We start from the raw sequence: 24,586 nt of genomic DNA, 5'->3' as shown, positions 1-24,586 counted from the left end.
TATTTGAACCTCCAGCTCGGTGAAGGAAGCATAATCAGCTCCACTTTTACAGGAGAGGAGACTAGTCCGAAGCTCAGAAAGGCCCAGGGCCTTCCCAAGGTCGTTCAGCCAGGAAGGGGCTGAGGGAGGTTTGAGCTGTGTTTAAGTCTCAAATCCAAAGAATGGGAATGGCTGCCTCGGAGGTGGCCGAGGCCTGGAGACAGGGAGGCTTCCTGGAAGAGGCAGAATTTTCTGGTTCACGAAGCCGCGCGTTCCGCATGTGGAGGGTGTGTGTGTGTGTGTGTGTGTGTGTGTGTGTGTGTGTGTGATCCCCACCGCATCCCCAGTACGGTGCAAGGCAGGCATGAGGAGGGAGCACTGAGCCCAGGGCATTCCACCTCGCCGGGACCCCGGAGGTGGCAGCGACTTCCTGTGCAGCCCCAAGTGACCGCCTCTTGGGGCTACGCCTCTTGGGGTTACACCTCCAGGGCGAAACGCAGTGACCATTCCCTTTATAGATGCGAAAACTAAGGCAGCCCAGCGAGGGCCGTGGGTGCCGGCACCTGGGTCTGGAGGTCGGTCGACGTCCGGAGGTCGTTCGGGGTCCTGGGAACCAGGCGGGAGTACCCAAGAGCAGGCTCAGACCCAGCGTGGCACCTCAGCCTCTAGGTGGCACCGCATAGCCACACCCGACCTGGGCCAGCACAGACAAGGTTTCGCGCCTGCGCAGTGAGAGCGCTCGGCCGCGGAGCCGGCGGGGCGGGGTCGGAGGCGCGCACGCAGGGACGTTGGGGCGGAGCCCCAGCAGGCTGTGCGCCTCTGACAGGCTGCACCGGGGGTAAGAGGCGTTCCTGGGCGGGGCCTCGAGGCCGGTTTGGAATTTTTGGCGCGAGCCGTGTCCGCGCGCGTTCACGGGCCGTTCCCCCTCCGGAGAGTCCTCCCGCCCTGGCTTGGGGAGCGGTGGGCTGAAGACCCCGGACCGCTCCGAGGGCTCCTGTGCCCTCCGCCGACCCGGAATCTGGGACCTTGCTGAGCTGCGTCCCGCCCTCCCGCCCCAGGTGAGCCCATACCCGGCCCTGAAGGTTCTCGGGCGGGATCGCCCTCTCCTCCCTTCTACCTCCCTCGCGAGCAACTCCTTGCCCCCTGACAGTCCTTCCCCGGATCTGCCTCACCCCCAACCCCTCCCGCCTCCTTCCTCACCTCTCCGACAGCCCCACCCCTCCCTGGGCCAGCCCTGCCGCGGGCGGCTCCGCCCACTTCCCCTCTAGCGGCTCCTGCCCCTAGACGGTCCTTGCCCTCCTCCTTTCCCGGCCTCCCTCTTTTTCTGGGAGCCCCCTTCCACAGCGACTGCTCCCCCTTTACTCGTCCCTCCCCAGGAAAAGCTCCACCGACCTTCCATCTACAGCCCTTCCCCCGTGACAGCTGGTCTGCTCAACTTTATTCGCCAGGGTTTCCCCACGCCCACGGAGGTGAATCAGCTGTGTCCCTGACCAGGAGGAACTCACAGTCTAGTGCGATAGACCGTGGTCAGCAGATGTGTCCTGCCCAGTGAGAGGGTGAGGCCCCTGAAAGCTGCAGAGCTCATCCTGGCCTGGCTTCTGCTCAGGGCCACCCTGGATTCACCGGGAGCCCCTGCTTCTCCTCCCTCCCCATCCCACCCCCAAAGCTGTTTGGCCATGCCAATGGTGCTAGAACGTAAGTGACATTGGGATGATCTGAGAATTGGTTTAAGATGCAGGTGCCCAATGTCCCTGAATGTGATATGGCTGGGCCCGGAGGCTCTACTTATAACCAACACCCTAGGGGTTCCTGACACCCTGGTCCCTCACTTTGAGAAACTCTGGGATGGGATTCCTGAGATGCATAGAGGCAGAGGGAGGGTACCCACAGGCTGTAGGGTGAGTCTTCCCATGCAGGCCCCTGTGGGGTCCCTCCCCTCATGCCTCACTTTCCTAGGCACTGGAGAGTACCCTTCAGATGACTGCTCCCTCCAGTTTCAGTCACTGACTCACCCCCTACTAAGTATGGAATCTTTTGATACACAGTGGCTCCTCTCAAAATTGGACTTCTCTCCTTTTTTCCTCTTGTTATTCTTTCAATTATAACATTATAGCAACACAGTAGCCCTCTTTGCTCCAATACAAAAGTCACTTACACCTGTGGGACCACTGTATTTTGTGTGTTCTTTCAATTACTACTCAGAGTGTTATTTATTATATATTATTTATTATATAACAGTTACTGAGGGATCTGCATGCCAGACACTAGACTAAGGCTTCCATGAAGTTAGCATTACAGGTCCACAAACCCCTGAGGCCAGGTGTGTTTCAGAATTCAAAATGTCTCCCATTTTAGAAAGCTAATAGGGTACGTGTAACATTTATATGTAACACCATCCATTCATGGGTCTGGGACATCATTTCATAATCAAACACATTAATATTTCTGTCAAGAAATATATGATTATTTTACACTTAGAGGGAAGAATAGGCCAGGTCAGATTTTTCTGCTAAATGAGGTTTGCATGTAGATATCCAGTTGTCCCAGCACCATTTGTTGAGAAGACTGTTTTATTTCTGCTCAATTGTTCTGGCACCCTTGTCAAAATCAATTGACTATAAATGTGAGGGTTTATTTCTGAACTCTCAGTTCTGTTCCATTGATCTGCATGTCTATCCTTATGTGAGTACCACACTGTTTTGATTACTGTAGCTTTGTAGTAAGTTTTTTTAAATTAATTAATTTATTTATTTTTATTCATTTATTTTTGGCTTTGTTGGGTCTTCATTGCTGTGTGCGGGCTTTCTCTAGTTGCAACAGGGGGGCTACTCTTCATTGTGGTGCGCAGGCTTCTCACTGCAGTGGATTCTGTTGTTGCGGAGCGTGGGCTCTAGGCACACAGGTTTCAGTAGTTGTGGCACGTGGGCTCCAGAGCACAGGCTCAGTAGTTGTGGTGCACGGGCTTAGTTACTCTGCGGCATGTGGGATCTTCCTGGACCAGGGATCGAACCAGTGTCCCCTGCATTGGTAGGCGGATTCTTAACCACTGCGCCACCAGGGGAGTCCCGCTTTGTAGTAAGTTTTAAAATGGGGAAGTGTGAGTCCTCCGACTTTGTTTTGATTGTTTTGACTCTTTTGGGTCCTGTTAATTTCCATATGATTTTTAGGATCAGTTTGCCAATTTCTGTAAAGAAGCTACCTGTGATTCTGATAGTGATTGTGCTGAGTCTGTAGATCAATTTGGAGAGTATTATCACTTTATTTATATTGTCTTTGGATCTATGAACATATAATGCCTTTCCATTTATTTAGATCATCTTTAATTTCTTAAAGAAGTTGGGGGAAGAAAGAAAAGCAAGTGTATATGTATAATTTTTTTACATTGACCTTCTTTTTTACCATTTCTGGTTCTCTTCATTTGTTCCTGTGGGTTTGAGTTACCATCTGGTGTCATTTTCTAGTCCAATATAATTTTGTTCCCACACACTTAAATCTTTGTGCTGTTATTTGCAAGTATATTACATTTCTATATATTATATGCCCAACAATACAGTTACATACATAGTTTTATACAGTTGCTTTTTAAATCAGTTAAAAGAAGAAAGGAGAAAAATATGTGTTTATACTGTCTTTTATATTACATAATTACCTTTACTGGTGCTCTTTCTTTTTTTCATGTATGTTTGAATTACTGTTTGGGATCACATAGTTTCAGCTTGAAGAACTTCCTTTAGTTTTCCTTGTAAAGCAGGTCTGCTAGCAATGCATTCTTTCTGTTTTTGTTTATCTGGGAATATCTCTTTTTTGCCTTTATTTATTTTATTATTTTTTTTGCAGTATGCGGGCCTCTCACTGCTGTGGCCTCTCCTGTTGCGGAGCACAGGCTCCGGACACGCAGGCTCAGGGGCCATGGCTCACGGGCCCAGCCGCTCCACGGCACGTGGGATCTTCCCAGACCAGGGCACGAACCCACGTCCCGTGCATCGGCAGGCAGACTCTCAACCACTGAGCCACCAGGGAAGCCCTCTTTTTTGCATTTATTTTTGAAAGATAGTTTCATTTGATATAGGATTCTTGGTTGACAAATTTTCCCCCTAGTGCTTGAATATGTCATCCCACTTCCTTCTGGCCTCCATTGTTTCTTTTGAGAAGTTAACAGTTAATCTTACGGGTGGGGGGGGGGGTTGTCAGTGATGAGTCATTTTCTCTTGCTCCTCTCAAGATTTTCCCCTTGTTTTTGGTTTTCAGCAGTTTTAATATGGTGTGTCTGTGTGTGGATCTCTGCATTTATCCTACTTGAAGTTCATTGAGCTTCTTGGCTATGTTAATATTTTTAAAATCACATTTGGGAAGTTTTAATCCATACTTTTCCAGCTCCTTCTCTTCTCTCCTCTGGTGTACCCATCATGCATATGTTGATTCACTTAATGCTGTCCTAACATTTCTCTGAGATTTGGTTCCCTTTTCTTTGTCTGTATTTCAGATTGCATAATTTCTATCAAACTATCTTCAAGTTCACTGATTATTTTTTCTGCCAGTTCAAATCTATTGTTGAACCCCTCCAGTGAATTTTTTCATTTCAGTGACATTGTACTTTTCAACTATGCATTTGGTTCTTTTATAATTTCTATCTCATTATTGATATTCTCTATTTAATGAGATGTTGTCATTGTGTTTCCTTTACTTCTTCAAGTGTGGTTTCCTTTGGTTCTTTGTACATATTTATAGTGGTACTGTGAAGTCTGTCTGTTAAATATGACATCTGGTCTCTCTTACAGGGAGTTTTTGCTGTATGTTTTTTTTCCTGTGTATGGGTCACACTCTCCTGCGTCTTTGCATATCTTGTAAGTTTTCTTTGACATTTTAGATAATATGTTGTAGCAACTGTGAATATTGGTTCCTCACCCTACGCCTGGGGGCTTGGGATTGTTTTTGCTTGTTTAGTGACTGGCTGGACCACTGTAGTGATGTCTCTTTCCTAAACAATGTGAAGCCTTTGACTTTGCTCCTCAGAGAGCCCAGCCTTGGGCATGTGCACAGTCACTCTGGGACACTAGTGGTTTTAGGGGGGCTCTGTTTGTCGTCTCCCTGATCATACCCAGCTGTCAGGCCCCACCAATTGCTGGATGATTGCTCTGTTGTTTTTGACAATGCCCTGGAACATCAATTGCTCCATAGACTGATCCAGTCAAATTTGGGCTTTAAAGGGGTAGCTTTTTTTTTTTTTTTTTGGCTGCGTTGGGTCTTTGTTGCTGTGTGTGGGCTTTCTCTAGCTGCAGTGAGCGGGGGCTACACTTCGTTGTGGTGCTTGGGCTTCTCATTGCCGTGGCTTCTCTCGTTGTGGAGCACAGGCTCTAGGTGCATGGGCTTCAGTAGTTGTGGTGCATGTGGGATCTTCCCCGGACTAGGGCTCGAACTCATGTCCCCTGTATTGGCAGGCAGATTCTTAACCACTGTGCCACCAGGGAAGTTCCTAAAGGGGTAGCTTTGGAGTTCAGTGTTTAAGATTTGTTCTAACCTCAGGAAGCCTCTTCTTAGCTGTCTCTTTCCCCAGTTCTCTCTGGTAAACTAGTTGTCCTGTGGTTCACTTGTAGTGCAAATGGAGGTATTGGCCTCCTCCTAATTGCTTAGTACCAAAACCTCCACTGATTTTGAGAGGGCCTTTAGGCTTGAACTTCTCACACTCTACTTCTAATCAAGTCACATTTTTGCAGGAAGAGCTTTGGAGCTCTCTGTTTCACGACCTGCCTCTCCCCGGGCAGAATCTCCTGAGCCACAGCTCTGGAGCTGGGGACAGGGACAGCGGTGCTTGTCTCTCTGAGTAGGGGCTGGTGAAACGAGGAAGCCCCCAGCCTCTCTGCTACACTCAGCTGAAATTTAGCCTCTGCTACATGGAGCTGGAAGCGAAACCCCACTAACTGAGTTTTAGCACCTTAACTACGAAAAAGGAAGCAAGAAAGAAATTTGAAATTCAGACTTTCTTCTTTTTTTTTTTTTTTGCGGTACGCGGCCCTCTCACTGTTGTGGCCTCTCTCATTGCGGAGCACAGGCTCCGGACGCGCAGTCTCAGCGGCCATGGCTCACAGGCCTAGCCGCTCCACGTCATGTGGGATCTTCCCGGACTGGGGCACAAACTCGTGTCCCCTGCATCAGCAGGCGGACTCTCAACCACTGCGCCACCAGAGAAGCCCTTTTTTTTTTTCAATATATAAATTTATTTATTTATTTATTTTTGGCTGCATTGGGTCTTCGTTGCTGCACGCGGGCTTTCTTTAGTTGCGTCGAGCGGGGGCTACTCTTCATTGCAGTGCACGGGCTTCTCATTGAGGTGGCTTCTCTTGTGGAGCATGGGCTCTAGGTGCGCAGGCTTCAGTAGTTGTGGCACATGGGCTTAGTTGCTCCACAGCATGTGGGATCTTCCCAGACCAGGGATCGAACCCATGTCCCTTGCATTGGCAGGTGGATTTTTTTTTTTTTTTTTTTTTTTTTTTTTCAGTATGTGGGCCTCTCCCTGTTGCGGCCTTTCCCGTTGAGGAGCACAGGCTCCGGATGCGCAGGCTCAGCGGCCATGGCTCACGGGCCCAGCCGCTCTGCGGCATGTGGGATCTTCCCGGACGGGGCACGAACCCGTGTCCCCTGCATCGGCAGGCGGACTCTCAACCACTGCGCCACCGGGGAAGCCCTGGCAGGTGGATTTTTAAGCACTGTGCCACCAGGGAAGCCCTAGACTTTCTTTTTTCCTTTGGAATTGGAGATAAAGGATAGCAGACCTGTGTTAATATTTCTACCTTACAGTCTTGGAAGAGGTTGGATTTTTTTTTTTTTTCTGGTTGCACCAGGTCTTAGTTGCGGCCAGCAGGCTCCTTAGTTGTGGCATGCAAACTCTTAGTTGCGGCATGCATGTGGGATCTAGTTCCCTGACCAGCGATTGAACCCGGGCCCCCTGCGTTGGGAGTGTGGAATCTTAACCATTGTGCCACCAGGGAAGTCCCTGGATTTTTTCTTTTTAAGTTTTAATTTTTATTTATTTAGTTTTTTGGCCATGTTTTATTTATTTGTTTGTTTGTTTGTTTGCCATGCCACCCTGCTTGCGGTATGTTAGTTCCCCAACCAGGGATTGAATCCTGGGTCATGGCAGTGAAAGCGCCGAGTCCTAACCACAGGACCGCCAGGGAATTCCCCAAGGTGGGATATTTTAGGGCCAAACAAGGCAGAGATGTGCACACAGGTATGGTCTGACTCCAGAACATGCCTTGGTTTAACCTCTGCTGGACTGTGGGAGCCTCCAGGACACGACCCTGTGCTTTTCAGTCTATGTGTCTCTAACCCCCAAGGTGCAGGTGACCACCTGCAGGCGTGCATACATTTGTATACCTTTTCCCACCAGGTGCTTGTTGTGCCCACCGCCTCCATGCCTAAAGCAGAGTGTGTGTGTGTGGCGTAGACTCGGCTCTCTTCTGCAGCCTCTTTGGGGCCATAGGACCAGGTGCTGTTTTGAGTGACACACTGTTCTGAACTCTGGGGGCTCCTGTGCTGGACATGCCTGTGCCCGAAGAGGGCACCCCGCCACCCCTGAGTGGCACCCCCGTCCCGGTCCCAGCCTACTTCCGCCATGCAGAACCTGGCTTCTCCCTCAAGAGGTCTCGGGGTCTCAGTCGGAGCCTCCCACCCCGTCCCCCTGCCAAGGGCAGCATCCCCATCAGCCGCCTCTTCCCTCCTCGGACCCCAGGCTGGCACCAGCCCCAGCCCCGGCGGGTGTCGTTCCAAGGCCGAGCCTCCGAGCCCCTGCAGAGCCCCGGGTATGACCCGAGCCGGCCGGAGTCCTTCTTCCAGCAGAGTTTCCACAGGCTCGGCCGCCTGGGCCACGGCTCTTATGGAGAGGTCTTCAAGGTGAGTCAGTGACAGCTCCCCAGGCCTGTCTGGGGTAACCCCCGGCCGCCTCGCCACCCCGGCTGGGATGGGACAGTGTCCTGGGAAGCCTGTTCCCCTCCTTTCCCCTGACGGCCCACCTCTTGGGCTGGCAGGCTCCCCTCAGTGCTGGACTTGGCCGCTTTCTCATAACCCCACATGCAGGCCCCTCTGAGGCCCCCTCAGTACACACTCTCCCCTTGTCCAGAGCCTGGCACGCCTTGCGATGGCTCCCACCTGCCACCTCCTCCTGCCTGGTGGCAGCCGTGTGGGGGTCTTGGCAAGCTCCACAAGGCCCCGGAGCCAGGCCACCCCCCGCCCCCAGTGCAGTGCCCACCCCACCTCCCTCCTGCTGCAAGCACTCAGGCGACACCTCCATGCCACCTTTTGTTTCTTAAAATATATTTTCCAATCATGTATATTTCCTCTAAAATGGTAGTTTTCCTTACACAAGTACTACATGAAGACAATTTTGTTACAAAATACAGAGGCCCCTAGGTCAGGGGAAACCACGGTGATTCTCAGGTGGGCGTTCTTCCTTCCAGACTTTTCTCTGTACTTCTCTGGAATTGACCAGATAGAAACAAACCCATCACATATGCCGCATGGCAGACCACACTGCCTGTGCTGTTCTGTAGGCAGCTTTTTTACTTAACGCATTCTCCTGGGCCTGTACTTAGAGGTTTGCCCTGTCTCTTCTTTCGCTGGGTCTCCAGCAAACCAGCACCTGGGGTGGAGGTTTGTCCAGCTTTGCTCTTGCACACGTGGGGGTCACTCTAAGGTAGCTGCCATGCCATACCTTCCGCACACGTGAAATCTTAACAGAATCATCTGGGTTGTCCTCCTGAGTGGTTGTTCCCCCTCGCTTCCAGGTGCGCTCCAAGGAAGATGGCCGGCTCTATGCCGTGAAGCGCTGCATGTCACCTTTCCGGGGCCCCAAAGACCGGGCCCGCAAGTTGGCCGAGGTCGGCGGCCATGAGAAGGTGGGGCAGCACCCGTGCTGCGTGCGGCTGGAGCAAGCCTGGGAGGAGGGCGGCATCCTATACATGCAGACAGAGCTGTGTGGGCCCAGCCTACAGCAGCACTGTGAGGCCTGGGGTGCCAGCCTGCCTGAGGCCCAGGTCTGGGGCTACCTGCGGGACATCCTGCTGGCCCTGGCCCACCTGCACAGCCAAGGCCTGGTCCACCTTGACGTCAAGCCCTCCAATATCTTCCTGGGGCCCCGGGACCGCTGCAAGCTGGGTGACTTTGGGCTGCTGGTGGAGCTGGGTGCATCCGGAGCTAGCGAGGCCCAGGAGGGAGACCCTCGCTACATGGCCCCCGAGCTGCTTCAAGGCGCTTATGGGACAGCGGCAGATGTGTTCAGGTAGGGCTCGACGTGGGAGGCTCTTCCTGGTGTGCGGGGGAGTGGTCAGCAGAGGGTCACCATCCTAGCCCAAAGTCAGGAAGACTTGCTGGGAGATGCTTCCCCAAGGGGTTGGGGGTCCCGCCCTCTAGTTGAGAGGGGTCTGGAGAGTTAAGCTAATCAGAGAACCCTCTGGAGCCACTTTACCTGATTCACTTGTCTCTTCACTCATCTCACCACACCTCCAAGGGAGGGACTATTATTACTCCATTCACAGGGGAATTGGGCACAGCAGGTTAAGGGACTTTCCCCCAGTCCACAGTGAGCAGGTGGTGAGGCTGGGCCTGGACCAGGCCCTGGGTTCCAAGGTCCATGCTGGTCACCACTGCTCTGCTTCTGACAGTAGCATCCAGTCACATCAACAGGATGATGAGAACATCACTGTTAACAACAGCGACCAGAGTGCCAGTCCTGTGGGGGCGGGGTGGGGGGGGTAGGTGGTGTGTGAGCTACGCTGGGCCCGGGGTCTGTGCTCCATGATATAGTCCCCATCATCAGCTCTGCCGAGACCTTCTTAGGGCCCCCAGCCCCTCCTTCCCCACCTCCCTGGCTCGTGGTGGAAGATAGCATCCCTTTCCTACCCTTCTTCTTGGGGGTAGCCTGGGGCTCTGGGTTCTGTGTCTCGAGGTCAACCCTGCCCTTCTTCTGTCCCTGTCCCTCCCAGCCTGGGTCTCACCATCCTGGAGGTGGCGTGCAACATGGAGCTGCCCCATGGTGGGGAGGGCTGGCAGCAGCTGCGCCAGGGCTACCTGCCCCCTGAGTTCACTGCTGGTGAGTGGCAGGAGAGGACTGGAGGGGATGCACTGCCACAGGGAGGGCAAGCTCTCATGGGGGGTGGCTGGTGGCAAGGGACTGCCAGGCGCAAGGCCCCATCACCCCTGATGTGGCCCTGCCCCGGGGACAGGCCTGTCTTCTGAGCTGCGTTCTGTCCTCACCATGATGCTGGAACCTGACCCCAAGCTGCGGGCCACAGCCGAGGCCCTGCTGGCCCTGCCCATGCTCAGGCGGCCGCGGCCCTGGACCGTCCTGTGGTACATGGCTGCCGAGGCCCTCAGTCGAGGGTGGGCCCTGTGGCAGGTAAGCCAGGGAAGGTGATGGGCGGCCCTGCTCTGTTCCTTGGCTCAGGGTCTACCTAGCCTCCCTCGGCCCCCTGTCCCCACAGGCCCTGCTTTCCCTGCTATGCTGGCTCTGGCACGGGTTGGCACACCCTGCCAGCTGGCTGCAGCCCCTGGGTCCGCCGGCCACCCCACCTGGCTCGCCGCCCTGCAGCCTCCTCCTGGACAGCAGCCTCGCCAGCAACTGGGATGACGACAGCATAGGGTGGGTGAGGACTCTGGGCAGGCGGCTGGGAGTTGGGGGAGACGGGCCGTCAGCATGGCCAAACCCCATGCCCAAGGCCCAGGCCCCAGCCCCATGGGAATTAGTAGTTAACCGGCATCCCTCCCACAAACCTGGCCCCCATCAAACGCCGGGAAGGAAACCAAGGCTGGTGGGGGTGCGGCCTGGCCTAGTTTGAATGCAGTTGTTTCTTCTAATCTCAGTGTGTGGACCAGGGGCCGTACGGAGCAGGGCGAACTGGCAACCTCACAGTGAGGGTGCTGCCATGCTGGGGAGCAGCACAGGGGCCACAGCACCTGCTGGGAAAGGCAGGCGGTGCAGCCCCCACCCCCCAGAGGCTGCCAGTACCCAAGGGCAAGGTGTTATCCTTCCTCTTAGGGCGCAAAACCCCCAGAGCCTGGTGAGCTCCTGCCCTGGGAGGAATTCCTTAGTCCCACGTGCCTGGTGGCCAAGTGAGAGGCTGTAATTAAGAAACTACTGCAAAGGAAACCACAAGCTCAGGGCAGACAGTTCTCAGAAGGAATCATGCCATTAACCCCTTCCTTACGAGAATGTCACCCCATTGCCATGGGGGCGCTTTATAGCAGGCAAAGTGCCAGATGAGCTTCAGTTACCACAAGGTCATTTCAAAGTCAGCTCAGTCAGAGCCCATGTGTTCTGAAAAGGGACAGAGGTGGCATTTGAGTGTGGTCAGGTAGACTTTAGAAGTTGTCAGAGTGTTCTTTCAATGTCCACCAATGCCCATTGTCCGAGAATGGCACCTGCCTGTGTCAGGCAGGAGCTCGGAGCCCGCACAGGGTCAGGATTGGTGTTGCTGCTCCCACCCAGCCGTGGCCTCCTCCCTTCCCCTCAACACCCTGCTTGTCTTGCCTACCCGCCGCAGGCCCTCGCTCTCTCCAGAGGCCATCCTGGCCAGGGCTGCCGGGAGCACCTCCACCCCCTGCAGTGGCTCCCCTGCCTCCCGGGGCAGGTACACGCTGAGGTGAGCGGGCCCAGGGTCCCAGGGGGTGGGAGGGGGCAGCTTTTGGATCCTGAGAGTCATTTCTCTTTCTTCTCTCCCCCTAGGGATTCTCTGGACCTAAGTGACATTGACTCAGAGCCTCCACAGGGCACCTTCCCCGCTTTTGAGCCTCGGAACCTCCTCAGCCTGTTTGAGGACTCACTGGGCCCAACCTGAGCCCACGGGCCCAGGCTTGGCACTTTTAACCTCTTAGCCCCTTCCCTCCATCCTCCTGGAGGCTGGGGTCCGTCTGGAAACTCCAGTGGTCCCTTCTGCCTGGCCGTGTCTAATAAAAGGTATTTGAATCTTGGGAGTACCCAAGCTTGCTTGCATGGCAACACGGCGCTTACTGACGTTGCCCAGGGTCTGAGGCCCCTGCGACAGCCCAAGGTTGAGCTCTGCTGCAAGGCCCCAAGCCCCAGGCTGGCAGATTGGAGCTGGGAGTCACCCACTGTGTGAAGCAAAGATTTCCTGAGCAGGCATGTCCCTGCTGGGCAGGTCAAGCTTTCAGAGCACTCAAGGTGGAGGGTGCCCTCAGTCCAGTGGGGCTTGGGTCCGGGGCCATTCAGCTCTTTACATCTCTGTGCCAGTTGCTTGGAAAAAGCAGCAGCCACCACCCTCCTGCCCCTAGGTCCTGGGATAAGAGGCTAGTCCTGTTGTCCAGACCCCTCATTCCACAGTCTCTGGACAGCAGGGAGAACGGGCTGCTGGGAGGGCCAGCATGCAGGGTGGACAGACAGAGGGCAGGAGGCTGGGCTAGGCAGCTGTGAGGTGCCTTATGTGAGGGTCAGGGTGGGTGATGGCTCTGGGCTGGCAGGATCCCAACTGTCCCTTTGGCCCAAACCTCACAGGTCACAGAGGGTAAAAACAGGCCCAGAGAAGGGAAGGTTTCCTTTCAGCCTATAAGTCCCGTGGAAGAAGGCAGGAAGGGGAAGTGGAGATCCAACGTGTGAGTAAAAGAGGCTAGTCCACAGGGAAGAATGGATGAACAGACGAGGGCTCCCCGCTAGGAAGTCCCATTTGCTGGAAGCATCCAGGGAGCCAGCATGGTGCTGTTGGCCCTAGAAGACTGTGAGCAGGCCGGCATGGCGGGCGGGAGGTGGCTCAGTCCAGGGGGCAGATGTGCCGGGCGGCCCAGAGCAGGTCAGGCACGACGCCAGCGTGCAGCTGGAGGATGGAGCCCACGCTGAGCAGGTGCATGATCTGGTGTGAGTTACCCCAGTAGTCGAAGCGGCCCGGTCCCCAGCGCTCTGGCAGGCGGGCCACGTTCACCAGCCCCCCAAGCAGTGCCAGTGCATCCATGCGCAGGTAGCAGCGCAGGGAGCCTGGAGCCCCAGAGCCCAGCCCCACTCCCCGGGCCCCAAACATCAGGAGGCGGGCGCCAGCCTGCCAGCCAAAAGCACGGAGCCGGCTACTGGTGGAGGGGGCGGTGAGGGCTCGCCAGCCTGCCACACCCGACAACACGGTGTAGGCCACCAGGGCAGCTGGGCGCAGCCAGGGCCTGCAGGCCAGAGTGCAGTGGATGATGGGCAGGGCCCCTGCACAGAGGAGAGAGGCAGGAGAGGGCACATCAGTCTGGGGATCCACCTGCCCTTGTCCCTTTTTCTTTTCCTTCCAGTTGCCCTGATACCTGCCCTTTCTATCTCAGGCTCATGTGAGTGTACCCAACCCCCAGCTCCCATCCTTCAAGCCCTCCGCCCCCCACCCCATCCCTTGGCTCACCGAGGGTGTTGACGAGGCAGACCCCACACATATCCAGGGCAAGGAGCCGAGTGTACACAGGGCTGCCCCCTTTGTGGCACATGAAGAGGTGATAGAGCACAGAGCCTGCAGGGGGTGCCAGGCAGGCTACACAGTGTGTGCCCCACAGCCAGCCATCCTTGCCCAGCTGACCCCAGGGCAAGGTCATGGGCAGCAGCACCAGGAAGCCCAGCAGGGCCAGCCCTGGGGGAGGGAGACAGTTTTCCATCAGACAGCTTCAGCAGTGAGGACAAGTCATGTCCTCAATGAGGCCACAGGCTAGAGGGATGGGAGCAAGACAGGTCCTGACAAGGCTGTTGGCCAACTCTTGGCCAGCCCTGGACGGAGGCAGGCTCTGGGCTTTCAGTAACTTTATTTAGTAGAGCTCACAATAGTTCTGGGAAGGGGAGACCATTATTCCCACTTTATAGGTGAGGAAACTGAGTAACCTGCCCCAGGGGACCCCAGCAAGTAAGCAATGAAGCAGCACAGAGCCCTGGGCAATCTGACTCCCAAGCTGGTCTCACCCTTGCAGCCACCACACCACTTCCCAGGAAAGCAGGGGGCCCCCACACCCCAATCTGGCCTAGGTATATCAGCAGAAGCCAGAGGGGGCATGATCTCAAGGTGAGTTCTGAATCCGACATGTAGGCAATGACAACAGATCCCAGGGCCACTTATCTTGCTCCTGCCAATCCCTATGTCCTCTCCTCTCCAGAAGGGACCAGACAGATGGAGGCTGTGGGCCTTTTTGTCCACCAGAGCAGGTGAGGCCAGGCAGGGCAGGGGGCTGAAAGAACCCTGTTCCATCTTCTACCCAGGCACCTTTTCAGGGAGTTCCAGTCCTCCCAGTCCAGGCCTTCAGAACCATTCCTACCACTTCCTGCAGGCACTTTGGCATTGCCCTCACATGGGTCAAAGGTCGGCACTGGCAGGCTGTGGCCGCTGACTGCCCACTCTTGGCAGGGTCTAGCCAGGCCACAGTCCCCCTGGGGGCAGGTACCAAGGCTGGTCCCAGCGCACTCAGGGCCCCTCTATCCACCCGGGTAGGCCAAGGACGGGCAGGGCTGTGTCAGCACAGTTCCGCGGGGCTGCGGAGGAGGGGCCCGGGGCGGGGTCGGAGGGGGGGAGGAGCCGCCACCAGGCGGAGCCCGGCGGCTGGGCTGCTATGGGCGGGCGGGGGCGGCAGGGCGGCCGGGGCCTAGCTTCTCCTCCTGGGTCCCTCCTCGCCAAAGTCAACACCCATCTCCGGGACGGGTGCTGGCGGTAGAGGGTGCCAGGGCGCAGGGATTACGAAGCGGCCGGAAACCAGATTCCTTATTCCCAGGGCTCAGAGGGATTAAGCGGATTCGGTCTCAGACTCTGCTTCCCTCGCCTGCCCCGGGGGCCCCGCCGGGGGAGCAGAAGCGGGCAGCGACGATCGGCACAATGGCAGCTTTGTCACCACGGCTCCTGGCCGTGCCAGGGCCGGGGCAGCCCAGGACCTGGGCGCTGGGGCTCTCCTCGGCCTTCGGGCCCGCGGCCCGGCACGGGCAGGGCTGCCGCGGATGGGGGATGCGGGGCGCGGCTCACCGTGCGTGTAGATGTTGCCCAGCTCGTTGTGCATGTAGAACAGGCTACGCAGGCAGCCCGAGCCGCTGCTGGCCGGCCGGTAGCCGGTGAGAACGAACTTGTTGAATTGCAGGTGCGGCGGCGAGCTGGCCCAGTCCAGCAGACGCGGCCCGGCCAGGAACGCCATGGCCCGGCCGGGCGAAGTCGGTCCGCGCTCCACTTGCCCCCGGGTCTCCTCAGCGGGCCAACAGCACCCGGAGCCTCATCCCTGCGCCCGCCCACCTCCCAGTGCTCGGTCCGCGCACGCGCTGGCCCGGGGGGGGGTCCCGGCCCGTGCCCCGCTGCGCACGCGCGGGCCCCGCGACCCCACGCCTGGGCGGAGGCCGGGGACGCACAGGAATCCGGAGCGCAGTGCGGCTGGCAGGCGCTGTGCAGGGACAGCTCGCGGCAGCTGCTGTGGCGGCGGCAGCGGCCAGTAGTAGTCTCTGGGCTGCCGGGAGGACGGGCGCGGCCGGACGCAGGAGGGGACGCCAGGCTCCGCCCCAGCTGCTCGCCCCCGCCATCCCGCCAGGGTTTCGCGCTCTGAGCTCCTGACGTCGCGGCTGCGAGGGCCAATGGGCGCGGCCGACTGGGAGGTTCCTCCCGGCAGCCGCCCAGACCTTCAGCGTCTTAGCATAATATATGCGGTCCCAGTCTCATTTGCATGGGGTGCCTGTTGGATTGGGACCCGACGTTCTGGGTCCCGGTGGCTCGCGTTCCCTTGCATTTTGCGCCCGGGCTTTTCGCGCTACCCCCAGGTTGACTCACCCTTGGGCCTTCACCCTCCCGGGCACAGCCCCTCCACCCTGCAGCACCCCACAGCCCGGGCTCTGTCCAAGGTGCTGCCGACCCGGGATTTTCGGACGGGTCAGGTCTAGAGCCGGCGAGCCCCTACTCCACGGGTGTTATCTCCACTCGCCCGACTTCCCCGGAGCGCAGCAAGGCGTGCCGAGATGCCCGGGCCTCTAGGGGTGTGCCTGACGTGCCCGGAGCCTTCCAGTGAGGCCCTGCCCTTCGGGCCAGGCTTCTTCGAGCTTGGGCTGGGCCAAAGTCGCTCACTGTTCAAGCCAAAGGCGCATCTTCGGCCCCGCCCAGGACGGGCAGGAAACGGAGAGGGAGAGAGGGCAGGAGGCCAGGGAAGAAAGTTCAGTCCCCACCAGGGTTCATCCTAAATCAGGTCCACGAAGGCATCCCTTCTTCTGCTCAACCCTGCTGACAACCGGCCTCCACCTCCTCCCCTTCTCCAGGACCCCGCCCACTCATCCTTCCGCCTCCGCGGTTCCTCTGCATTCCAGGCTGCTACACGAAACTCTTTGCGATGAACGCCTTTAACTTGCATGTACACAACCACTCTTGGCACTGTACCCTCATAGCTCTTCCCACACATAAGAAATTCCGGAGCCCTGTACCAAAATAGGTCTTTTATTCAAAATCTATGATTAGTCTTTTGACCACTTTTGTTGACCTCTCACATTTCACTTTGGGCAGCAGTCCAGAACCACCCCAGAAGGGGCTCAAAGACCCAGGTATCCAGGTTTATGAGGGAAGTCGAATTCCTCTCGCCCTTTGGCCTTGACCATCTGGACCCCGAGGGTCAGGTGAAGTTCCCAATAATAGCACTAGATGCTTCCTGTCCAACGTCTGGCCTCCTTGAGATGACTAGAGGCCGAGCTGCCAAACTTCAAAGGGGCAGAAGGCCAAGGTAGGCAGTGTGTGGCAAAGGGTCTCAGGAGTCTATCCCGCTGCAGGAGGGTCCAGTGGACCCTGGGGGTCCCGAGTCAGAGAGCAGAGATGAGTGAGCGCAGGGAACTCTGGCTGGAGGCGCTCAATGGCCGGTAACTCGCGGTTAGACTCTCAACCTGGGGGTCCCCGGGAGGACAGGGCAGGGCGACCCCTCGAGGCCGGCGGTACCAAACGGCCCAGCTTCTTGCGGGGTCCCGGGAAGGCCCCAACGCTGGGGGCCCTTTACCCGGAGCCAGCAGGCAGCTCCTAGAGAGGGAGCAGACGTCAGCCGAACCCCCAACCAACCTCACCTCCAGCACCTTGCTTCGCTTGTGATCCCACGCGTCCCTCGAACGCGTGATCCTCGTCCCTCGAACCCAGTAGTTCCTTCCAGCCCTGTTCCCGTCGTGGGCCCTAGCTTCCCACCAGGGCCCCCCACGCCCCGGGGCACCGGGGTGGGGCGTCAGGCTCCCGGCAAGGTACGCCCTCAGGTCCTGCCCCAGAGCGCGCACCGTCCGCGCAGCAGGCGCAGCAGCGACAGCAGCAGCAGCAGCAGCACTGAGACGGCCGTCACCGTCAAGAAGACCTGGGCTGCGGGCACACGAGTGCGGTGAGGACAGGGCTGGAAGGGTCTGTTCCCCAAACTCTCTCCCGCCTCCCACGCCCGTCTCACCCCCAATCGCGGCCTCTGGAGCCCCAGGCCGGGGGCTGCAGCTCACGTTGGCCCCGTCGGGGGGCCCTGCAGGGGTCTGGGCCGAGCCCTTGGGGGGCGCAGGGTCGTCGGCGTCCTGCAGCCCTGCGGAGAGGGGTGTGAGGCAGGCTGGCGGGGGAGCGGGCTGAGGGGGGACGCGGCGGGGCCTCACCGCGGTAGGTGAGCGCGAAGCCCTGCGCATGGCCGCGAGCGTCGCTACGGAAGGTGAGCAGCAGTGCGACGGAGCGCAGGCGCAACGGCCCCGGCGGCGGCGGGCGGGCGCCGTCGAAGGCGCGGAGCAGGCTGCCCGAGGCGGCGTCGCGCAGCTCCAGCTGGTCGCGCGGGTCCGCCAGCTCGAAGAGGCGGAAGGTGAGCTCCAGCGCGGCGCCCGGGGGGCCCAGCGCCCAGCTACAGTTCCGGTCCGGCCCGTACTCGTCCGGGAAGTCCGGAGAGTAGATGACACCTTGAGGTGCAGTCCAGTTCCCCTGGCAGGAGCCCACGGACACTGTGGGCGGGGCCGGCGGTCAGAACGCGGAGACCGGCGGGCTCCTCCTTCTACATAGAGCCCCGCCCCTTCCCAGCTAGGCCCCGCCCCAGAGAGACCAGCCTCATCTTCGGACCCCGCCTCCACCCCAGGTTCAGCCCAACTCCCTCCTCCGACCCCGTCCAACCCCTTCCATAGGCCCCGCTGTCAAACTATTAATTCCCTCCTCAAGTCTCGCACTCAAACAATTCCTTTCTCAGGTCCCGTCCTCAGACCCAGACCCCTGGCCCCAGGTTCAGCCCAGTCCCGTTTTCGGGCCCAGTCCTCAACCCAATCCCTTTATTAGGCCCCGCCCCCAACCTACCGCCTTCCCTTCCCAGATCCCGCCCCCTGTCACGGCATCGCTGAGTCTCACTCAGACTCTTCCCCTCACCCGGGCCCCTCATCCCTGCCCACTCCTCGCCTTCGTAGATGCCCAGGCGCCCATCACCGCCGCACAGCTGGCCCGGGTGGCCAAAGCAGATCTGGTCACAGTCGGTGGCCGGAGCCGGGCGTCCCCGGGCCAGGTCTCTTTCAGAGCCACAGAAACAGGCGTAGCCAGCCTCCACGCCCGCCAACTGGGAGCACAGACTGGGTGACCACCGAGACAGGGGCTGGGGTGGGGGTGGGGTAGTGGGAGCCAGGGGTTGGGGTCGGAAGGGGGAATCGGGCTGGGGGTTCAGAAATTAGTGTCAAGGTTTGGCCTCAGAGTTCGAAGTTGATTTGGTCCTGAGGTCAAGGTCAGGGGTCACCACCGGTCTGGGCAGGTGGGCAATACCTGGTAGCCCTTCATGCGGCAGAAGCGAAGGCACACCTGGACCGTGAGCTTTGTTGAGGTGCCGCTGGGGCCGCTGAGGGCCGGGGGTGCCCCGGAGTCCACGAAGCAGCCCAGGTACCCAGGCACTGAGGGGGCAGCAGAGTCAGGCTCAGTGAGGCGCCTCCAAAAGCGAACTCTGCCCAGGCAGCCCGGCTTCCACCCTTGTCCAGCCCGGCCCACTCACTATGACACGTGGGGATATCGCAGTAGCGCCAGTAGATGCCCTCCTCTGTCTCGGCCACGTAGCACCATGGCTGCACATCACCATCTGGGTTACTGTTGGTACAGGAGGAATAGTTGGGATCCTCCTGTCCCAAGAATGGCAAATTCCAGCCCTGACCCACGGCTTATTCTCAAAATGGCCACCGTGTGTGTTCGAGCAAATTCTGGTTTGCCCACCAGAATGGATGTCGACTTCCGAGTGTACGGTGGGAAGTCATTAAAGGGCCCTGGGGGCTGATTTTAGGTCTTCAGCTGTTGCTAGGCTATGAAGACTTTGAGGCCATTTGTAGTATTAGTCCTCCACCCAGCCATGGGCCTCAGCCAAGTCCCTTGTCTTGGAATCCTGCTTTAAAGCAGAAGTGATGAGCCCTAAGCTTTGCGGTTCAGCAGGGAAGTGTCCTCCCGCGCAGCTCGGTCCCTGCCGCTTCAGACCGAAACTGTGGCTCTGAACCCCCAATCCCTCCGTCACCACCAGTAGATGTGTCTCAAAAGAAGATGTGAGCCAAGGGCCCGGCCCCTCACTCCAGGGCTTGCCCTCTGACTACGCCACGCCCTTATGGGCGCCTTGAGTGCCCAGGCCTGACCTGAGGCTCTGCAGAAGTTATGCGCCTACGGCCCGACCCAGGTCAGAAAAGGTTCTACCCCACGCTTAAGCCCCGCCCCCAGGCCCTCGAGATGGCCCCTGTGCCCGCCCAGCAGAGACCTCCGCTCCGCCCATGCCGAGGCCCAGCTCCGGGCCAACGCCTGTAATAGTGCACCCAGCTCCGCCCCAGCGAAGGCCCCGCCCCTCACCGGCAGAAGTTGTGCGCGCCCAGCCCCCAGCGGCCGTGGGGGTCGCTGGCGCTGCTGTAGCTGTGCTGCTGCGTCTGGTCCCAGTAGAGGCACGGGCGGCCAGCCCCGCGCGGGCCTGTGCGGTTCTGGTGGCCGCGGTAGTCTGCGCCGTTCACCTGGAAGCACTCGGACAGGCCTGCACGGCGACGGCGGGGCCTGGGAGGTCCTGACCCTTGCCGGGCATCCTCACCTCACACTCCGATGCCAACTCCCACCCAGCTCCCCAGCCAGCGCCCCCGGCGCCCATGGGGCCCTCGGGCTGCTCAGCTGCTGCCACCACCTGCTCTGCCCCCTCGCCAGTGGGACTCGGGTTCTAGGCGCGGAGGCCGAGGAGGGAATGGTGACCTCGGCCCAGTCGCCGGGCCGCGACTCACCTGGGTTATGCAGGCTCCCAGCTGAGGTCCCGCGTGGCAGCAGCAGCCGGAGCAAGAGAAGGAGGAGGAGGCCCCACGGGGCCCGTGTCCCCATCGCCCCCAGCCAAGAAGAGGTCGCCCTGGCCCGCACAAGGCCCTTGTCGCCCCTGGGGTCGCTCCGGGGTCTCCCAGGAGGCCTGGGGGGCGTTGTCCTCTGACAGTCTGTCCTCGTCCCCGCTCTACGAGGCGCTCTCTATCTGGGGCGGGGGGTGGCGGTAATATCTCCCAGGGGTATTTGCCTCCTAGGGTTTCTGGCCCTGAAGGCGTCTCTCTGCCCCGGCCCCTACTGGGAGTCTCCCCGGGGGGACGATCTCTGGCCAGGGATGTTCTCCATCTCTGCCTCTCCGGGCTCGGGGTCCTGCCTCGGCTTCCACACCCGCCCCCTCCCTCTGCCTCTTGCTCTCTGAGTCTCCCTCGCCCAGGTCTCCGACGCGCTGTCTCCTTCCCCCCTGGCGTCCCTCCCCACGGGTCCCTCCCCCCCCCCCACCGAGGCAGGGAAGCCCCGCCCGAGACTGGAGCGGAGGCAGCAGGTCCAGACGCCTCCCACGCCCGCCCCCCATCTCCGGGACCCTCTGTGTCCCGGAGCGCGCCTCCCCTCCCTTCCTCCACTCAGGGTCGGTGAAGGTTCCTGCGGGAGCCTGTGGAGGAGGCCCGGCCAGGCTGGTAGACAGAACGACCCTAATGGGGGAGACACAGGACCCTCTCCTGAGGCCACACGTCCCCGGGGCACCCGGAGTCCCCAGCTCACAGACACCCTTGAATGAAGTGCAGGCACGCTCTCCCAGTCAGTCACCCATTCATTGTGAGACGCTCACACGCACACCCTCTTTCGGATCTTCACGCCTCTCGCTTCCCAGGTCCCGAAGCCTCTGGCCTGAGGAAGCGCCACTCCCTGCCCCCGCACCCGCCCCACGGGCTGGAATGGTGGCCGCTCAGTCTGGGACAGGCAGGGGCAGCTGGTGTCTGGGGAGGAAGGCAGCTGCGCCCCTTGTCCCAGCCCGTTCCCTCCTCTCCTCCTCCTCTCCCTAGGACCCCCAGCCCAGGCTCGCCGGAGCCCTCGCAGCGCGATGGAATTCCCCCAGCGGTGCCCCCCCACCTGGCGGGGAAGGGGGAGGGGAGCAGGCCCAGGCAGGCGTGGGGGGAAATTCCCCGCCCCCTCCCCCTGGGCCCGACTCCTCCGAGTCCTCTGATCTCCCAGCAGCGCCCGCCGGCTGCCCCCAGGGCTTGGGGAGAGGCCAGCGCAGGTGCGTGGGAGGGCGGGGGCGGGGACCGGGAAGGAGATGGGTGGTGGCCTGGGGCCCAGAGCGGCCCGCCCGGCCCCGATATCTTGCCTCCCAGTCCAGCCTGCCCACCCCTCACCAGCCCCCCACCAGGCTGTCCAGCCTGCAAGGACCTGTCTCTGCTCTGTCAGTACCCGCCGTACTCCTCCCCCGCCCCAGATCGGGGGCGCAGAGAAGATTCTAGGAAAGCCACAGTGCTGGTGGTGGTGACTGGACCCGCGAAGACCTCACTTCGAATGAGCCTGTGCCTCATACACAGGCTGGGGGGAGGTGTGTGTGTGGTGGGGGGGCGTTATCCCAACGCAGTTGGCTGGCTGAGGCTGGAGGCCAGTGCCCAGGTTGCCTCCTGGGGGGACCCTCTCAGCTGCCACGCTGGCCCGGGAACACCTCCCAGTTTCCTGGCCCTGCTGAGCAATGGACTGGGAGTCTCACCAGCGCAGGCTAGCCCAGCGCAGGGAACCCATCTAAGGAGGGAGTAGTAAAACCCATGGACCTGGCCCCCTTCTCCCTTCTGCTTGTGAGCTTGGGGGCTGCTGTGGCTCCGTGGCATTGTCCTAGGCTCTGGCCCAGGGATAGCATCCTGGGGCAGCAGGCCTGGGTGATGGGGGTGCATGGGGAGCCTTGCTCCCAGGAGTCACCTGAGAAAAGGGCGGGGTGGGGGACAAAGATGACCAGGACCCCTCGTGCAGAAGCAAGGTCAGTGGTGGAGTGGAGGAAGAACTGACCCCTTTTCTGGCAGGAGGGTTGACTAAAAAGGGCTGTCCATCTGGTCCACTGTACTTTGGGCCCCCACTGCCAGGCTGATCTCCTGCAAAAGGGGTATTGGATGAAAAGAAGGGGGTGCTCAGTTCCAGGACTCAGGCACCAAGATGAGAGGCAGTATCCCCACTGCAAGCTCCAGTCCCAGGTGGCTCACAGAACCTTGAACTAAGGAAGGCCTGGGCTCTCGCCCCCACCACTTCCGGGGAGTTCAGAAAGGCTGCCTGCCGAGGGACCCATGGTCTCAGTCAGGACCTCCCCCTGGTCTCCCCGCAGCAATGGTACCACTGTCGTGGGAGGGCTGGGTCCCTACTGCCTGGCCCCTACCTGCCCCCTGCCTGTTTACTGACCCTGGCTCCTCCAACTCCTGCACAAACAGCTGAACTTCATTTCCCTGCTTCCCTTGCATTAGGTATAGCCACAGGAGTGAGCTCTGGCTATGAGGCATGGGCAGGAGTGATGCCTCTCACTCCTCAATTCTCAAAGAAAGGGCCCAGATCAACAGCATTGACATCACCAGGGAGCTTGTTAGAAATGCAGATTCTCATACCCTACTCCACGCCTCCTTCATCAGAGCCTGCATTAACAAGATCCCCAGGTGTTAAAGTTTGAAAAGCACTGATGTAGACCCCTGCCAGCTCTGGTCTACAATAGCCTCAGTTTCTATCTCCTTCATTCACCAACTAGATGGAGGGGATACCTAGGGCCTAAGGGAGGGTGGAAGGAGCCAGATTCCCTAGCAACCTTGTAGAGGGAGCCCACCAACTAGAAGTATCAGCGTGGGATTCTGCATGAGTGGAGAAATAAATATCTATGTGTTAAGCCACTGAGATCAGGGGCTTGCTTGTTACAGCAGCTGGCACAACTTACCTGGACTAATACATTCCCCCCACCCTCATACAGTTCTTATCTCCAAGACTGGTTCCTCTGAGAGCTGGGAGGGAGAATGTTCCATGCCTCTCATTTAGCTTCTGGTGCCTTGTTGGCCGTCACTGGCATTCCCTGGCTCATAGAAGCCACTAATCACCCCAGTCTCTGCCTTCACCTCCGCATGGCATTCTCCCTGTGTGAATGTCTGTGTCTGAATTTCCCCTTTTTATACGAACACCAGTCATGTTGGATTAGGGGCCCAACCTACTGCAGTAGGATCCCATCTAAACTAATCACATCTGCAACGACCTATTTCCAAATAAGGTCACATTCTGAGGTACTAGGGGTTAGGATTTCAACATGTGAATTCTGGGGGGACACAATTCAACTCATAACATGTTACTTATTTCTTGTCACTTTTCCATCCTTGTTGCTAGTTCTCTAGTCCGAGCCACCACCATCTCCTACTTGGACTAATAGCTCTCTCAACTGAGATCCAACTCCCCATGGTTACCCTGAACAGCCCTTCCAGCAGCCAGAGTCTTTTTTTAATGGGAGAAGGCTGAGGGGCTGTTCTAGTGCCCTCGGAGCCCTCAGGGGAACAGTAGGGTGGGCAGCCAGGAGAGGCTGGGCTCTGCAGAGCTGTGATGAGGATGCAGCCTGAGGCTGGCAGCCACCCTTACCTTTGTCTCCAGAGACTCCCTTGGGTACCTATGGCTTCTGGTCCTTAAACCAGGTAATCTTACCTGATATGGACACCTGGGAGAGAACACCTGGGGCAGGTGATGTATGCTGGGGTTGCATTTTAGAAAAGCCCTTGGCTCTCATGGGGACAGATTGCAGAGGGGACACTGGATGCTGCAGTGGTCACAAAGGTGAAGGGTTGGGGCTCTAGGTGACTCAGGGGCCTAGGGATGGGGATGTTTATTTTTCTATTATTTTTATTTTTTTGCAGTCCACGGGCCTCTCACTGTTGTGGCCTCTCCCATTGCGGAGCACAGGCTCCGGACGTGCAGGCTCAGTGGCCGTGGCTCACGGGCCTAGCCGCTCCGCGGCATGTGGGATCTTCCCAGACCGGGGCATGAACGCGTGTCCCCTGCATCGGCAGGCGGACTCTCAACCACTGTGCCACCAGGGAAGCCCGGGGATGTTTATTAATACAAGGATTGACTAACAGTCTTCTTTACCATATGTGTGCCTTACTAGTGCTATGGACTGAATGTTTGTGTCCCCCTCCAATTTACATGTTGAAACCCTAATCCCAATGTGATAACATGAAGAGGTGGGACCTTTGGGAGGTGTTCCGGTCAGGGTGGAACCCTCATGATGTGTTAGTGCCTTATACGAAGAGGCCAGAAAGTTAGCTACGCCTACCCCACTTCCGCTCCCCATGTGAGGACACAGTAAGAAGGTGGCCAACTGTAAACCAGGAAGAGAGCCCTCACCAAAACTCAACCGTGCCCGCAGCCTGACCTCACAATTCCAGCCTCCAGAACTG

At 58.5% G+C, this 24,586-nt stretch overlaps 3 protein-coding genes across 10 annotated transcripts; 1 reads left to right on the top strand and 2 right to left on the bottom strand.

Annotated features, from left to right (window-relative positions):
* Window positions 1-877: 877 nt before the first annotated feature.
* PKMYT1 (protein kinase, membrane associated tyrosine/threonine 1) lies at window positions 878-11,839 on the top strand. Of its 4 annotated transcripts, XM_032606186.1 has the most exons (10): window positions 878-1,037; window positions 1,356-1,535; window positions 4,758-4,823; window positions 7,367-7,869; window positions 8,760-9,253; window positions 9,957-10,063; window positions 10,197-10,369; window positions 10,455-10,612; window positions 11,514-11,612; window positions 11,696-11,839. In XM_032606186.1, exons 4-10 carry the CDS (start codon window positions 7,519-7,521, stop codon window positions 11,805-11,807), a joined length of 1,494 nt encoding a protein of 497 aa, XP_032462077.1. In that variant the 5' UTR covers window positions 878-1,037; window positions 1,356-1,535; window positions 4,758-4,823; window positions 7,367-7,518; the 3' UTR covers window positions 11,808-11,839. The 4 variants fall into 4 exon arrangements, with proteins under 4 accessions (XP_032462077.1, XP_032462074.1, XP_032462076.1 ...); XM_032606183.1 differs by lacking the exon at window positions 4,758-4,823 and having other exon boundaries at window positions 1,428-1,674; XM_032606185.1 differs by lacking the exon at window positions 4,758-4,823.
* Window positions 11,840-12,714: 875 nt separating this feature from the next.
* On the bottom strand, window positions 12,715-15,547 carry PAQR4 (progestin and adipoQ receptor family member 4). 2 transcript variants are annotated; one of them, XM_032606187.1, is made up of 3 exons: window positions 14,943-15,544; window positions 13,353-13,574; window positions 12,715-13,168 (listed from the first exon to the last, which is right to left on the bottom strand). In XM_032606187.1, the coding sequence occupies exons 1-3, from the start codon at window positions 15,106-15,108 to the stop codon at window positions 12,735-12,737; spliced, it is 822 nt and encodes a 273-aa protein (XP_032462078.1). In that variant the 5' UTR covers window positions 15,109-15,544; the 3' UTR covers window positions 12,715-12,734. The 2 variants fall into 2 exon arrangements, with proteins under 2 accessions (XP_032462078.1, XP_032462079.1); XM_032606188.1 differs by lacking the exon at window positions 13,353-13,574 and having other exon boundaries at window positions 14,943-15,547.
* Window positions 15,548-16,528: 981 nt separating this feature from the next.
* Window positions 16,529-20,488, bottom strand: KREMEN2 (kringle containing transmembrane protein 2). Of its 4 annotated transcripts, none has more exons than XM_032605831.1 (9): window positions 20,141-20,488; window positions 19,728-19,902; window positions 18,898-18,989; window positions 18,675-18,799; window positions 18,321-18,474; window positions 17,546-17,878; window positions 17,356-17,478; window positions 17,195-17,273; window positions 16,529-16,949 (listed from the first exon to the last, which is right to left on the bottom strand). In XM_032605831.1, exons 1-9 carry the CDS (start codon window positions 20,232-20,234, stop codon window positions 16,739-16,741), a joined length of 1,386 nt encoding a protein of 461 aa, XP_032461722.1. In that variant the 5' UTR covers window positions 20,235-20,488; the 3' UTR covers window positions 16,529-16,738. The 4 variants fall into 4 exon arrangements, with proteins under 4 accessions (XP_032461722.1, XP_032461723.1, XP_032461724.1 ...); XM_032605832.1 differs by having other exon boundaries at window positions 18,321-18,357; XM_032605833.1 differs by lacking the exon at window positions 17,195-17,273 and having other exon boundaries at window positions 16,692-16,949.
* Between the last annotated feature and the right edge of the window lie 4,098 nt (window positions 20,489-24,586).

The sequence above is a fragment of the Phocoena sinus genome, chromosome 15, assembly GCF_008692025.1.
Source record: "Phocoena sinus isolate mPhoSin1 chromosome 15, mPhoSin1.pri, whole genome shotgun sequence".
NCBI lineage: Eukaryota > Metazoa > Chordata > Mammalia > Artiodactyla > Phocoenidae > Phocoena > Phocoena sinus.
The sequence above is the reverse complement of the archived record's forward strand: the minus strand, read 5'-3'. Positions and strand labels throughout refer to the sequence as shown.